Source organism: Camelina sativa, chromosome 17 (assembly GCF_030686135.1).
Source record: "Camelina sativa cultivar CO46 ecotype springtype chromosome 17, ASM3068613v1".
Taxonomy (NCBI): domain Eukaryota; kingdom Viridiplantae; phylum Streptophyta; class Magnoliopsida; order Brassicales; family Brassicaceae; genus Camelina; species Camelina sativa.
Genome location: NC_141896.1, coordinates 38,123,199 through 38,137,036, shown reverse-complemented (window position 1 = coordinate 38,137,036; position 13,838 = coordinate 38,123,199). Strand labels below are relative to the sequence as shown.

The window sequence follows — 13,838 nt, the reverse complement described above, 5'->3', positions numbered from 1 at the left end:
GTTATATGTGTGTCGTGGCTTGGATGTTTGCCTTATTGAGACACACAATCAATAAGAGGGAGAAGTGAATTACCTCTGTGTGGACTGTGGAGAGCATAGAGTCTCCATGAAGAAAAATGAGATGGTGAGGGTTTGACTAACCGGAAGAGACTGACGTGAAGCATCAGCTCTATTGAAGAGGGAAACAAGAGTTATTCCACTCTAAGCACCTGCAGAAGAAGAAAGAAGAAAGAAAAAAAAATTTGTGAAGACTGAAGCAATGAGGGAGTAAGGGAACTCACCAATGAGTTCTGCCAATGTCGTGAAAGAGATTCACGAACCAACCGAGAAGAAGTAGGTGTGGGATCAAATTTCTTTGTTTTTGGACTTTGGGAATTCAGCTAATGAATCAAGAGGGAGTGTTGGAAGTTGATTCATTGCTTAATCCTACAAAAGAGAAAAAAAAAAAAACAGAGTGAACAGATGCCAGAAGAAGAGGAGGAGTCGTAAGAATGATGAAAAGAAAAAGTTTTCGGGATTCAAGAACAGTTTTCTTTCTAGGGTTGGTACTTTCTTCATCGGTTACTATTGCTACAGACCTCGGATTTAAGCTACGAAAGGTGTTCTGAAAAATTGAGAGCGAGATCTTTCTAATGATATAAAGATCGTCGTCTGATTCCTTGTGGTCTAATGGGAAATTGCTTTTAAAGTTGGACTGCTTGCAGGCTGCATTATTCCGGATCTGTGCTGGGAAAGTGGCCGTAACTTTCAAACATAAATGAAAATCGTGATCTATTTTTTCATGTGTCTTCATATGACTGTTGTTGATATTCCCACAAAATTTCATAATTTTCTGGGTTGGTTTGCTACTCCATTGTGTTTTGCCTCGAAACTGATGAAAAATACAGAATTTTTTTTGTTGTTGTCTCAAAACAAGAAGTTGTGAAGAAATATATTGAAGATTAGGTTGGAGTGATAGACAAGGGATTCTGTAATATTCCCTTTCCTTGTATGTATTGATATTGCTTGGGCATCACCCTTATACACTTGTATATATTGTGCATAATCTAATGAGAACACCATCAAGGGTTTAACAAGTTACATGGTATCAGAGCCTATTTCTCTAACCTAAAAAAAAAAAAAAAAAAAAAAAAAAAAAACACGCCGCCCTCATTTTTTTTTCTTCTTCTTTCTCCATCGTCTTCTTCCTCTGTTTACCTCTGTTTTCTTTCTCCTCCTTCCATGGCTAACCAACCTCAACACCCCCTCCCTGCTCCTCACAAAGCTTTTGGGGTGACTCATATCAAATCTTACATTCCCATAACCCTCGATATGACAAAGATCAACTATGATGCTTGGCGTGAACTCTTCGAAACACATTGTTTCAGCTTTGGCGTGTCTGGCCATCTCGATGGCACCTCTCTACCTATGAATCCAGAAGACATATCTTGGAAAGAGCGTGATGGTCTCGTCAAGATGTGGATCTATGGAACCATTTCTTCCTCTCTTCTCGACACGGTGCTGAAAACTCGTTGCTCTGCCCGTGAACTCTGGCTCATCATAGAAAACCTCTTCCGTGACAACAAAGAAGCCCGTGCGATACTACTCGACAATGATCTCCACACCCTCACCATCGGAGATCTCACGGTCCACGACTATTGTCAAAAGCTCAAGACCCTTTCTGATCTCCTTGCCAATGTTGACTCTCCGGTCTCCGATCGCCTCGTCGTGACGTATATGTTGAACGGTCTCTCACTAAAGTTTGACAACTTCATCAACATCATCAAACATCGCCAACCGTTCCCCACCTTTGCTGTTGCCCGCTCCATGCTTGTTGAGGAGGAACAACGCTTAAACCGCCAGACCCACACCCGTGCCCCTGTTTCTCTTGACTCGACATCTCAGAGCGTGTTGTACACGACCTCTAGCGGACACAACAACCACACCGGCGGTCATCGCGACAACAACTACAACAAAGGCAACTCATATGGTGGACGAGGTCGCGGTCGTGGACGCAACAACAACAGAGGACGGGGCCGTCAGCAGTGGCAATGGACTCCCAACTAGCAAATGCCTCCACCGTGGTACCAGTCGCCACCGTCGTTTCCGCATTCGCACCAACGTTACTGGCCGCAACAACCGCACATGGCGAACCTCACCACTACACATCCAGCGAGCGGCCTCCTTGGTCCATCTCCTCTGGCATCACAACCAACACAGCTTCCGGCTGCCGCTTTTGGTACAATGACCATGCCGGATCCCAACGATGCAAGCTGGTACATGGACACCGGCGCTACATCTCACCTCACGGCACAACCAGGTACTCTCCATTCCCTCTTTAATCCGAGCTCTTTCCCATCGGTAGTTGTCGGTGACGGATCCTCTATTCCCACTAAAGCAATCGGTTATTTCTCTTTACCTTCTCACACACGTCCTCTCCATCTAAATAAAGTGCTTGTTTGTCCTTCTATTATCAAAAACCTTATCTCTGTTCGTCAATTTACTATAGATAATTGGGTTTCTGTGGAATTTGATCCTTTTGGCTTTTGTGTTAAGGACCTTCATACTCGGAACAAGCTCCTCCGATGTAACAGCTCCGGTCCTCTCTACTCAATCACTTCACCACCATCGGCCACTCAATCCTCTCATTCTCCACAAGCCATGATCTCAGCGGTTCCCAACTCTTTGTTGTGGCATCGTCGTCTCGGACACGTGGGAAACACAACTCTTCAATCTCTTATTTCTTCTGGTTTAATAAATTGTTCTAAAATTGACAGTTCTCTTTGTCATGCTTGTCAATTGGGGAAACACATTAGATTACCTTTTGATTCTATTATTTCTTCAGTTTCTACACCTTTTGAACTTGTTCACTCTGATGTTTGGACCTCCCCGGTTCCAAGCATCACTGGTTTCAAATATTATGTTATTTACCTTGATCACTTCACTCATTTTCTTTGGGTTTTTCCTTTACGACAAAAATCAGAAGTGTTTTCAACTTTCTTAAAATTCATGGCTTACGTCTCTAATCAATTTGGCCGCAGCATTAAAGCTTTACAATGCGACAATGGTGGTGAATATCAAAACAAATCTTTCCTTGATCATCTATCCTCTCATGGCATCCTCCCTCGTTTTTCTTGTCCACATACGTCACAACAAAATGGAAAAGCTGAACGCACTCTTCGCACCCTCAACAACAGTGTTCGGTCATTGCTTTTCCAAGCTTCAATGCCACCTTCTTATTGGGTTGAAGCTCTTATGATGGCAACTCACCTCTTCAATATAATCCCCTCCTCTTCCATCAACAATGACATCCCATTCACAAAACTTCTTCACAAAGCTCCTCAATACACTCATCTTCGGGTCTTCGGTTGTCTCTGTTATCCTAATTTACATCCTACATCCTCTCACAAACTTGCACCACGCTCCACTGCTTGTGTCTTCCTTGGATATCCAACAAATCATAAAGGATATCGTTGTCTTGACCTCTCCACCCGTAAGGTAATCATCTCTCGTCATGTCATCTTTGACGAAGCCGTCTTTCCTTTTTATTCTCCTGTTCAGGGTTCTCCCTCGTCTAGCCCTGAAAACGTCCTCCCCTTACCAGTCTCTCCCATTCTCCGACATGCAAATCCACCACAAGTGGATCCTGTCGCACCTCCCCAGCCACCAACACCTGCAGATCCTATTCCACCGCCGGCTCCCCAAGTGGCTGCTCCACCTCCACCTGCGGCTAGTCACTCAATGGTGACAAGAAGCAAACGAGGTATCATCAAACCAAAACAACATCTTTCCCTTCATACAGACACATTATCTCCTCTTCCTACTTCTCACATAAAAGCTTTAGAGGATCCTAACTGGAATCCCGCCATGCATGAGGAATATGACGCTCAAATTAAAAAGGGAACGTGGGATCTTGTACCGCCCCCCCCCCCCCCCCCAAAGAATACTAACATTGTGCGTTCCATGTGGCTCTTTAGACACAAGTTTGGTGCAGATGGGAAGCTCTCTCGGTACAAAGCCCGTCTAGTTGCTAATGGCAAATCTCAAGAGATAGGAGTTGATTGCGACGAGACATTCAGCCCTGTCGTGAAACCCGCTACCATTCGCCTCGTCCTCGACATCTCTCTATCTCGCAAATGGCCGATACGTCAACTGGACGTAAAAAATGCTTTCCTCCACGGCACACTTGACGAAAGCGTTTACATGCACCAGCCGCCCGGCTTCCGCGATCCTGACAAACCTGATCATGTGTGTTTACTAAGACGCTCTCTCTATGGTCTCAAACAAGTCCTGCGTGCTTGGAACCAACGTTTTGCTCAATATGCTCGTCGCATCGGCTTCACTCAAAGCAAAGGTGACTCCTCTCTCTTCCTCTATCATCACGCTCGCGGCACCGCCTATCTTCTCCTATACGTCGATGACATCGGTCTCACAGCCTCATCACCGTCGCTTCTCAACGATATCATTGCGTCTCTAAGCAAGGAATTTGAAATGTCGGATCTTGGCGAACTCCATTACTTTCTTGGCGTCTCCATCAAACGCAACTCCTCCGGCATGTTTTTAAATCAACGCAATTACGCGGCTGACATATTGCACCGAGCCAATATGACGAATTGCAACCCATGCTCAACGCCGGCTGATTCCCGCGCCAAACTTGCTGCCGATGACGGCCCCTCCGTCGTGAATCCTACCCTTTACCGCAGTCTCGCCGGTGCTCTCCAATACTTGACCTTCACGCGACCAGATATTTCGTTTGCCGTACAACAGGTTTGTTTGTTCATGCACGACCCACGGGAAGCTCACTTCAAGGCCCTCAAACGCATTCTCCGTTACGTCAAAGGTACTCTTGACTATGGCTTGCAACTATATCCCACAACTTCCTCCGGTTTAGTGGCCTACACCGATGCAGATTGGGCTGGCTGCCCCACCACAAGGCGATCTACCTCTGGCTATTGCATCTTCCATGGTGATAACTTGATCTCCTGGTCTGCCAACCGACAACACACCGTCTCCCGTTCGAGTGCTGAGGCGGAATATCGGGGCGTTGCCAACGTCGTCGCCGAAACTACATGGCTCCGCAACATTCTCTTGGAACTACATTGTCCATTATCCAAAGCTACACTAGTCTAATTGCGACAATGTAAGTGCTGTTTACCTCTCCACGAACCCCGTTCAACACCAACGAACGAAACACGTCGAGATTGATCTACATTTTGTTCGTGAATGCATTGCGCTTGGCACCGTACGTGTTCTCCATATACCTTCTTCTCATCAGTACGCAGACATTTTCACAAAGGGACTTCCTACACCATTGTTTACTGATTTTCGGAACAGTCTCAGCATCATCCCATACAATGCTACGACTGAGGGGGAGTGATAGACAAGGGATTCTGTAATATTCCCTTTCCTTGTATGTATTGATATTGCTTGGGCATCACCCTTATACACTTGTATATATTGTGCATAATCTAATGAGAACACCATCAAGGGTTTATCAAGTTACATGGAGAACATAATTTCAGAAGAGTGGATCATCTTATCAGCTTGTAAACAGGTATGTGTGATTAATAAAGTTCATAAAGAAGATTGTGTGGTTGAAGAGATTAAAAGAGATCACAAAAGAAAAGTAGAGTTGTTTGGGAAAAAAAAAAAGAAAGGGACAAGGAGATATGATCTGCATCATTAAGGTTGAAGTATTTGAAGATTTCTTTGGATGAAAAAAAGGAGAAGAGGTTCTTCTCAGTGATTATCATAAGTTCAGTCATAAGTTTTCAAAGGAAATTTGCAAGGAGATATCAAGCTCATTTGAAAAGAAAATCCTATGAGAAGCTGATTGGGATCAATCTAAGATGTGTTTGCTGCAGTCACAAAGACTAGAAATACTAAGGTGAAGTCTCTATCATTTATGTCTCTGTAAATTGAACATGATAGTTGTGGGTATTAAAGATGGTTCAGAAGTTGAACCTTGTTTGATATAAGCATGAGAGAATGAAGGTGATGAAGATAGTGGTTGACGACATCAAAAGGGGGATCAATCAAACATGAAATAAAATGAGATTTTGCAGAGATATAAGAAACTGTGTGGAGAATGGGTAAGTGGAAGTCGAGCATGTTCCCGGAAGTGAGGAAAAGGTAGATATCTTGACTAAAGCGCTTGGATGAAACGAGTTTAAAAAAATGAGGGATCTCATTGGTATGAGAGATTTGGAAGAAAAGGAGTTCAAGCTTAAGAGGGAGAATGTTGGTATAAGCTTGAAGATACCTTGAGGTGCAAGCTATACTAATCCTACCGGGTTATGGAATTAGGATTAATTCTATTTAGGAGTTATCTAAATATGTTAGTTTACCGATTTAGAATAGGAAAGCTGTCAACTCTAGGGTTGAGCAATTGTTATAAATACCAAGAGAGGGTTTCATGAAGAGGTGCGCGTCTAGGTATTCTCGAGAGATGCACACAAGGTGTGTGGCGTCGCCCCACTATTGCTTGATATGATATACAATGTAATTGCAATTGTAATCTTGTTATAGTGGATTTGTTCTGGACTAGGTCCTGGGGATGTAGGTTATCCGAATCCCGTTAACAAAGCTTGTGTCTTGTTTACTATTATGCTCTTCCATACACGCCGAAGAACATCTCGTACTTCAACATATATAGATCTAGCCACATATATGTGCTTTAAAACGAATACGTGTATAAATGTTATTCGTGTAGAAAATACAAGCGCAGACAGGAAAATGAAATAAACTGAGTGCTAAAAATAATACAGAAGAATATAATTTACTCTTTGAATTTCATATGTTTATCCGTGTTAATTATAACTGCAAGATTAATTAGTGAATATAATAATATTTTTATTCATTAAAAAAAGTGCTTTGTAGCTTTGTTTCTTTGTTTAGTTACGATGGATACATGAATAAAATGTCTTTTTGACAACAATAGAAGAAAAAAATGTTGCGACCGGAAAAAAAGGTTTGAGATCTCCCTTTTGCCGGTCTTCCTCCTTCCAAGCAACGTTAGGGTAATACGTCCTAAAAACTTTCACTTCCACAAAAAAATTAGCCACCTCAATCGTCGATAGTTTTATTTTCCACGTGTTAGTATAATCCTTAGATTTAGGATTTTACTAAAATATACGACTTTCGAGTCGTATAAATACCATCAAGTATTCTACAAACTTACAATCGTAACAGATTAAGAAATTCACCGATCAACCAAGAAAATGTCGTCGAGCCAGCAATTGAGCCACGAAGCCGGAGAAGTCACGGGTCAGGTTCAGGTACAAAATAAACATCATTCATTAGATTACTGTAAATACAGACGCTAATGCTTTAACATACGCTGTTTATTTATGAAATTTTGACTCAATATCTTATTTTTGTGATGAACAATACATCAATAATAATAATATTTTTTTTGTTTATAGCTGAAGAAGGAAGAGTACTTGAACAACGTATCACATGCCATGAACCAAAATGCTGATCACCATACTCACTCACAGCTACACGCATCATCAGAACATGATCAGAACAACCCTTCCCTAATTTCCCAGGCTTCTAGTGTCATCCAACAGGTTTTTTTTCTCTTTCTTTTTTCTCATTTTTAATAATTAAAGAGACATTTATAATACGCATTAACATATTTTTTTATTGATTTTGGTGTGTAGACTGGTGGGCAAGTGAAGAACATGGCACAGGGAGCAGCCGACGCTGTGAAGAACACTCTCGGGATGAGTCCGACCACAAACAGCCCTAGCAGCCCGGCTGGTTCGAACCGCCTGGACAAACCCGGCTCCAAGAATATTTGAAAGGAAAATATATTTACGAATAAATGGACTGATCAAAGATCCTTTTCGACACCAAGAACAAAAGATATTGTTTTATGATTGCTTGTTTTGTTCAAATTTCTAAATTTTGGGTATATTATTGTAAGTTTGAGACATGTTTACATGTCTTATCCCCCCTAGAGTGAGGGTGTTTATGTTATAAATTAGTAACTCTATAATAATATTATTGATTTATTATTTATATATAACCCTGGGCATTTTACCCGGACCTGAATCCCAAACCCGAACCCGACCCGAAGTAGATGGTTCGGTTCGGGTTCGGGTGTATTAAACCCGATCGGGTTCAATGCCTCTGAAGTTCGGATACCCGAACCCGAATGCCCACCCGACCTAACCCGAAATAAATGTAAAAATATGCATCATAGGGGATTTGATCCACAATCTTGCACATTTAAGAGTGCATCTTTAACCATTTTGCCATCTTAATATCTCTGTCTTATGATGAAATATTAAATATTTATATATATACAAGTTTTCAAAAATTTATATAAAAATAAAAATTAGTTTTTTTTTTGTTCATGGTTTGATTGAGTTTGGGTATACCCGAATTACCCGAACCCGAACGGATAATATCCGAACCCGAACCCGAAAATATTAAAAACCCGAACGGGTTCTATATGTCTAAACCCAAAAACCCGAAAACCCGAACCCGAATGCCCAGACCTATTTATATATAAGAAGAAAAATCTCTCATCTCAATGGGTAGTGATCTACTTCTTTAGTCGGAAGTCATCAATTAAGTGTGATAAATTGCCAAGATTTTATTCTTTTTTACGCCTTTCAGTAGATATTTTGTAACAATAGATGAAATACTACAGATTTTATTTTGGAAATTGTATAAATCATTGGAATATTCATATAGTAGATTGACCAATTAATCTATAACATTTTTCTGTAACTAACCTATATTTAATCTATAACCTATTTTGTAACCAACTTATAAAAATTATATAGTGTACAAAAAAAAGTTGTGTACTTCCGTTTTATTATATAGAAGATACCAAACATCGTTTTATATTTTGAACATACAATAATAGTGTCTTTTTTATATAACTAAACTTGATTAATAAAAAATCACATATAACAGTTGATTTTCAATTAATGAAGACTAAGATAATGTTTAAAAAACTTTAATACCATATTAAAAATAGAATATCTTGTAAATGTCATCGGTCTTTGAATTAAGAATATAATAGATTTGTTTAAAAATAATAGATAAAATTTATAGCAACGTAACAATTTCAAATTCAATTTTTTTTCTTTCAGAATAAGAAAAAAAAAACAAATAAATAAATAAAGATACAATTCGATCGAAACACCAAACGAAACTGAAAATATATCAAACCATTCATAATATATACAGTTTTTCAGACATAGTATTTATTGGGACATCAATTTGTTTTAAAAGGTGTAAGAATGGGCTTTTTGGACTAGCATAATGGGCCTAAATACCCAAAAAACCAAATCCAGTTTACCTTCCTTCTTTCTTCGCTTCACTCTGTTTGTATCGAACAAGCGAAACCACCACCACCATTGTCATCTTCCTTCTTCGGATTCCTCAAATTTGATCTTCAAATCCGTCTTCCTCGTTCGTATCGTTTACTCTGCTTTTATTTTTTTCCCCATCTTCTTCACCACATCACATCTGCTGCATTATTATATATCTCCTCTTTCCTCCGATGAATTCCTGTAAGTTTTGATGTTCACATTCGATCCTCAAGTTTCAGTTTTTTATATTCTTTTGTAAAATTGATCCTAAATAATTTCATTGTTTTCCATTTACGTGAAATCGTTATTTTAATTGGGTCAACTTGCAATTCGGAATTACTTTTTGTAGTTTTTAGCAATGTGATTGATTGGTGTATTATTAGAGAGGGGAAAAAAAAAATTGAGTCTTGATTCTATCATCTTGATCTTAGGGGTTGTTGATGCGTCTTCGTTTCAAGATAATAATGCATTTAAAGCTTGTTCCTTTATATAATGCTATTGTTCCTCTACTCGTTTCAAGACTATATGTATATGATAATAATGCATTTAAAGTTTGTGGAGTTTACTTAAGATCAATGCTGTATTGAGGAGTATTGATAAGGTTTTTGATTCTATTTCAGGTAGTTTAGGAGCTCCAAAAGTTAGAATTGCTGCAGCAAATTTCAGTAGATTAAGATGTGGAAACTTGCTGATACCCAACAATCAAAGACTTTTTATTGACCAAAGCCAAAGCCAAAGCCCCATCAAGTATCCGAGTCTGAGGACAACTCTGCGAGCTGTGAAAGCTGTCCAATTGTCTACTGTCCCACCTGCAGATATAGCAGGTATATATTGACAATGCTTAAAGTTTTGGCTTATGGAGTGACATTTAAATCTTGAAATATACTGTAGCTGTTGCAGACGTAGAGGATTCTCAAGAGACCGAATCAACTGTTGTGAATACTCAGCTCATTCCCAAGTCCTCTGAGGTTGGTCTTACCTTCGTTCTAAATCTCTTATATCCACGACTAAGTATGATGCAAAACTTTTATAACCTTTGGAATTACTTTTTATGTAATCACAAAGTTATATTTCTGCCATATACTTAATTTCAATGTATTGTTGTTACTGCTGTGCTTATTATGATATTCCTAGAGAAGGAAGGATGTGTGTCCTCGTTGAGCCAGCGTGGACATCAGTTATATGTGAATTGAGCCATTATTTTTCTCTTTTCCATTTTCTAGGTGGAAGCACTTATCAAAGAAATCACAGATTCCTCATCGATTGCAGAGTTTGAACTGAAAGTAAGTAAGCCCCTCTTCTGATTTCTGAACTCGTAACTATGTTATTTGTTATAGGCTTGTAGCTCAGTTCATTAGATTACTAAGATTTCTAAGTTTTCTATAAGATTGTGTCTAATACTTTTGCTTTCTCCCATTTTGCATATTTCTAATAGCTGGGAGGTTTCCGCCTATATGTAGCAAGGAAATTAGCTGACCAAAGTAGTCCACCGCCTCAGCAAATTCCACCTGTGGTTGCTGCAAGCTCAGCCCCTGAGGGGGTTCATACTAATGGCTCAGCCACTTCCTCGTCATTGGCTATCACAAAATCAGCATCTCCATCAGACAGACCACAAACACTCGCTAACAAAGCTGCTGATCAGGGTTTAGTGATTCTCCAATCTCCAACGGTTAGAATCCAGATTAAACTTTGAGGCTCAACGCTAGCTAATTTTCTTGAAACTGACATTGGCATCACTAAAATTTGGGATCCCTGGATTGGATGGATTTTTGTTGTTGCAGGTTGGTTATTTCAGGAGATCCAAGACCATAAAAGGCAAACGCACTCCTACAATCTGTAAAGAGGTACCTCTTCTCTTATGTTTTAAACAAGTCTTTGAAAATTTTTCATCTTCATGGAGTTTTTGGAATCTCTCAATTGATTATGTATTTGCTTTTGGTTACTCATCAGAAAGACATAGTGAAAGAAGGTCAAGTTCTATGCTACATTGAACAACTCGGTGGCCAGATCCCAGTTGAGGTAATAACAGTAAATCCTATTCGGTTTCTTTGTGTTTTTTTTTCCTCTTCCTTATCTCTTCTTATTTTCATTTTTCTTCTTCCAGTCTGATGTTTCCGGTGAGATTGTCAAAATACTCCGGGAAGATGGCGGTAAGACCTTTTTACTTAATGTTGTTGAATCTTTCCTCATACCAACATGATATTTATCTTCTGACTTTGGTATTTTTCGATCTGCAGAGCCTGTAGGATACAACGATGCTCTCATTACCGTTCTTCCTTCATTTCCTGGCATCAAGAAGCTTTAGTAAGAACTGATTTTGGTTTAATTATGTGTTTCTGTTTTGTGTATCCTTCTTTGTTTTTTTTTCCCCCACATAGACAAATAAGCTCCACTCAAAAACGTACTTGCCCGTTGGAACCTCTTTTTTCTCTTTACTAAATTGAATTGTAACCTCTTTTTTACCGTTTGGTATAAAACATTCATTTTTTTTTTTTTTTGTCATAAACATTCATTTTTATATATGATCAATGAGACAATTACAAAGCAAAGTACATAATAAGAAAAATCAAACAAATTTTTCAAAAGCAACCTATCCAATAAATTCAAAACAATACATCAATGTTTTCCAATTAAAATACCACATCTGGGCTTCACCTAGTTCCTGTCCAGTAACTTGAGAACTGTTACAAAACAAAAAATAAGTTTAAAGGATAATCAGTAAGAAACCAAAGGATATGATGAGACGTATACTGGATAAAATAGTTGATGGGAAGCCTAAGAATTTGACCTGAGAAATTAGGAGGAGAGTTACTCAAGATGTACAAAGCGTCACGCCATTCTTGAGGAGTTTTCTTAGAGGCCATGGCTCGGCCAATGGTGACCAAAGCCAGAGGAAGACCGTCACATCTGGCTGCAACCTCCTGAGCCACCTTGGCTATATCCGGGTGGCTCTTCACTGTATCTTCTCCAACATTCTTCTTAAACAAGTCCCAAGCTCGTTCCCATGCCAATTTCTCCACTTTGATCTTCGTCTGTGCACTCATCTCCTTACAAACTTCTTCGCTACACGTCGTGAACACTATCTTTGACCGGTTCTGCGCATCGGGTGGCGGAACTCCAGCTTTCACTGTACAAGAAAAAAAAAAAACAGATAACTTATACGACAAGTAATAAACACTACTGCTTGCATCATAAGTAATCCATTTTATAAAAAACCCTTACCGAGATCAACCTTTTCCCAAACATCATCAAGAAACAAAGCGAAACGTCTCTTACTCAAGATCTCAAAAATCTTGGCAGCCTTCTCTTCTTCGGTTTTACTCATCCACGTCCTATCCAAAAACCCAATCTTCTCCCTAATCGTGTCTTGAATCTTCTCAAGATTCAGATTCTTGGACACAAACACCCACAAAACGAAGTCAAACCCATTCGCTTTCTGTTGAAGCAACCTGTTATTAACCTGAGTCAAAACCGTCGTCTTACCAACACCTTCCACACCGTATAAGCCAATAATCCCAGTGTTCTCCATCGTTAAACACCTCCAAACCAAACCCGAAACCGCCTCTAACCCAATCGTCTGCTCATCACTATCCTTAACCGTCGATCCAACTCCTCCTCCTCCTCCAATGCCTCCAATACTCTCTGCAACAACCTCAAACATTCCTCTGCTCTTAATCTCTTGAACCTCTTTCAGCTTCTTGCAAACCTTCTTCTCCATCTTGTGGCTCGAAGATATCAAGCCGGAAGTAGAAGACGAAGAAGACATCAAGAAAAACTCCTCAGCTTCTTTAATAACAGTGTCGGCTTGTCTAAGCCATGACTGGACTTTGTCTAGCCGCTTCATCTGTTGCTGCTCCTCACAGATCTTGACTCTTTTCATCACGCTGTTCCCAAGATCTTTGAGTTCTTCGGTTGCTATTTTCAGCTTCTTTGCATTATCGTTGATTTTCCCAACGTATATGCATCTAGTAACCAAACTCTTAAAGTCTTTCCCCATCTTTAATTCCCCCAACGTAGATTATTCAAAGTTGTTTCTGTGAGTGTGTGTTTATATATATGGAAGTGTTTGATAATTAGACTTTTTATATGGACTGACTTGCACGTTGTGAGTTTTTGCCAATGTCTAGTGATGGTTGTTGGAGAATTTAAGGTTTATAAATTAAAGTAAAACCTAGTTTAAACTGATTTATTCGGTGTACGAATGTCACGTTTATGGAAGTGGTTAATACATGTTCTGATGAAACTCTGCACTACTTTGCCATTTAGCAAATAACTAAGCAGAAAACGACTTTTAGTATGTTATCGTATCGTATGATGTTTCAGAATTATATCCTTTCTTATCAAATATTTTCAAATTTCTCATTTGAGATATTTAATATGTTGGTTGGTCACCCTTTGTGGTTATCATGTCTCTCTGAACCTCGAATGTCATATCATCTAACCAATATAACTGAATTTTATCATATGTAACTTTAAGTCCGTCTGATCTGTCTTTTATTATTTTTGTTCATTAGTCAACTCGTGTGT

At 39.4% G+C, this 13,838-nt stretch overlaps 3 protein-coding genes across 5 annotated transcripts; 2 read left to right on the top strand and 1 right to left on the bottom strand.

Moving 5' to 3' along the window:
- Window positions 1–7,094: 7,094 nt before the first annotated feature.
- On the top strand, window positions 7,095–8,004 carry LOC104758588 (uncharacterized). Its single transcript, XM_010481480.2, has 3 exons — window positions 7,095–7,256; window positions 7,404–7,550; window positions 7,644–8,004. Exons 1-3 carry the CDS (start codon window positions 7,200–7,202, stop codon window positions 7,782–7,784), a joined length of 345 nt encoding a protein of 114 aa, XP_010479782.1. The 5' UTR covers window positions 7,095–7,199; the 3' UTR covers window positions 7,785–8,004.
- A 1,192-nt stretch (window positions 8,005–9,196) lies between these two features.
- On the top strand, window positions 9,197–11,817 carry LOC104758587 (uncharacterized). 3 transcript variants are annotated; one of them, XM_087495769.1, is made up of 9 exons: window positions 9,197–9,512; window positions 9,932–10,135; window positions 10,212–10,279; window positions 10,535–10,594; window positions 10,747–10,980; window positions 11,093–11,155; window positions 11,262–11,330; window positions 11,416–11,461; window positions 11,549–11,817. In XM_087495769.1, the coding sequence occupies exons 1-9, from the start codon at window positions 9,503–9,505 to the stop codon at window positions 11,614–11,616; spliced, it is 822 nt and encodes a 273-aa protein (XP_087351895.1). In that variant the 5' UTR covers window positions 9,197–9,502; the 3' UTR covers window positions 11,617–11,817. The 3 variants fall into 3 exon arrangements, with proteins under 3 accessions (XP_087351895.1, XP_087351893.1, XP_087351894.1); XM_087495767.1 differs by having other exon boundaries at window positions 9,297–9,512; window positions 10,203–10,279; XM_087495768.1 differs by having other exon boundaries at window positions 9,333–9,516; window positions 9,936–10,135; window positions 10,203–10,279.
- Window positions 11,791–13,350, bottom strand: LOC147924852 (putative disease resistance protein At1g52660). Its single transcript, XM_087495766.1, has 3 exons — window positions 12,534–13,350; window positions 12,100–12,438; window positions 11,791–11,992 (listed from the first exon to the last, which is right to left on the bottom strand). Exons 1-3 carry the CDS (start codon window positions 13,306–13,308, stop codon window positions 11,967–11,969), a joined length of 1,140 nt encoding a protein of 379 aa, XP_087351892.1. The 5' UTR covers window positions 13,309–13,350; the 3' UTR covers window positions 11,791–11,966.
- Between the last annotated feature and the right edge of the window lie 488 nt (window positions 13,351–13,838).

Bases quoted from the DNA above. Each gene is read 5' to 3' on its own strand.
- LOC104758588 (XM_010481480.2), top strand. From the start codon at position 7,200: ATGTCGTCGAGCCAGCAATTGAGCCACGAAGCCGGAGAAGTCACGGGT. The intron at 7,257-7,403 runs GTACAAAATAAA...TTTTGTTTATAG, and splicing joins AAGTCACGGGTCAGGTTCAG to CTGAAGAAGGAAGAGTACTT. The intron at 7,551-7,643 runs GTTTTTTTTCTC...TTTGGTGTGTAG, and splicing joins CTTCTAGTGTCATCCAACAG to ACTGGTGGGCAAGTGAAGAA.
- LOC104758587 (XM_087495767.1), top strand. The intron at 10,280-10,534 runs GTTGGTCTTACC...TCCATTTTCTAG, and splicing joins TCATTCCCAAGTCCTCTGAG to GTGGAAGCACTTATCAAAGA. The intron at 11,156-11,261 runs GTACCTCTTCTC...GTTACTCATCAG, and splicing joins CTCCTACAATCTGTAAAGAG to AAAGACATAGTGAAAGAAGG.
- LOC147924852 (XM_087495766.1), bottom strand. From the start codon at position 13,308: ATGGGGAAAGACTTTAAGAGTTTGGTTACTAGATGCATATACGTTGGG. The intron at 12,439-12,533 runs GTAAGGGTTTTT...TTTCTTGTACAG, and splicing joins TTGGGAAAAGGTTGATCTCG to TGAAAGCTGGAGTTCCGCCA. The intron at 11,993-12,099 runs GTCAAATTCTTA...GTTTTGTAACAG, and splicing joins CTCTCCTCCTAATTTCTCAG to TTCTCAAGTTACTGGACAGG.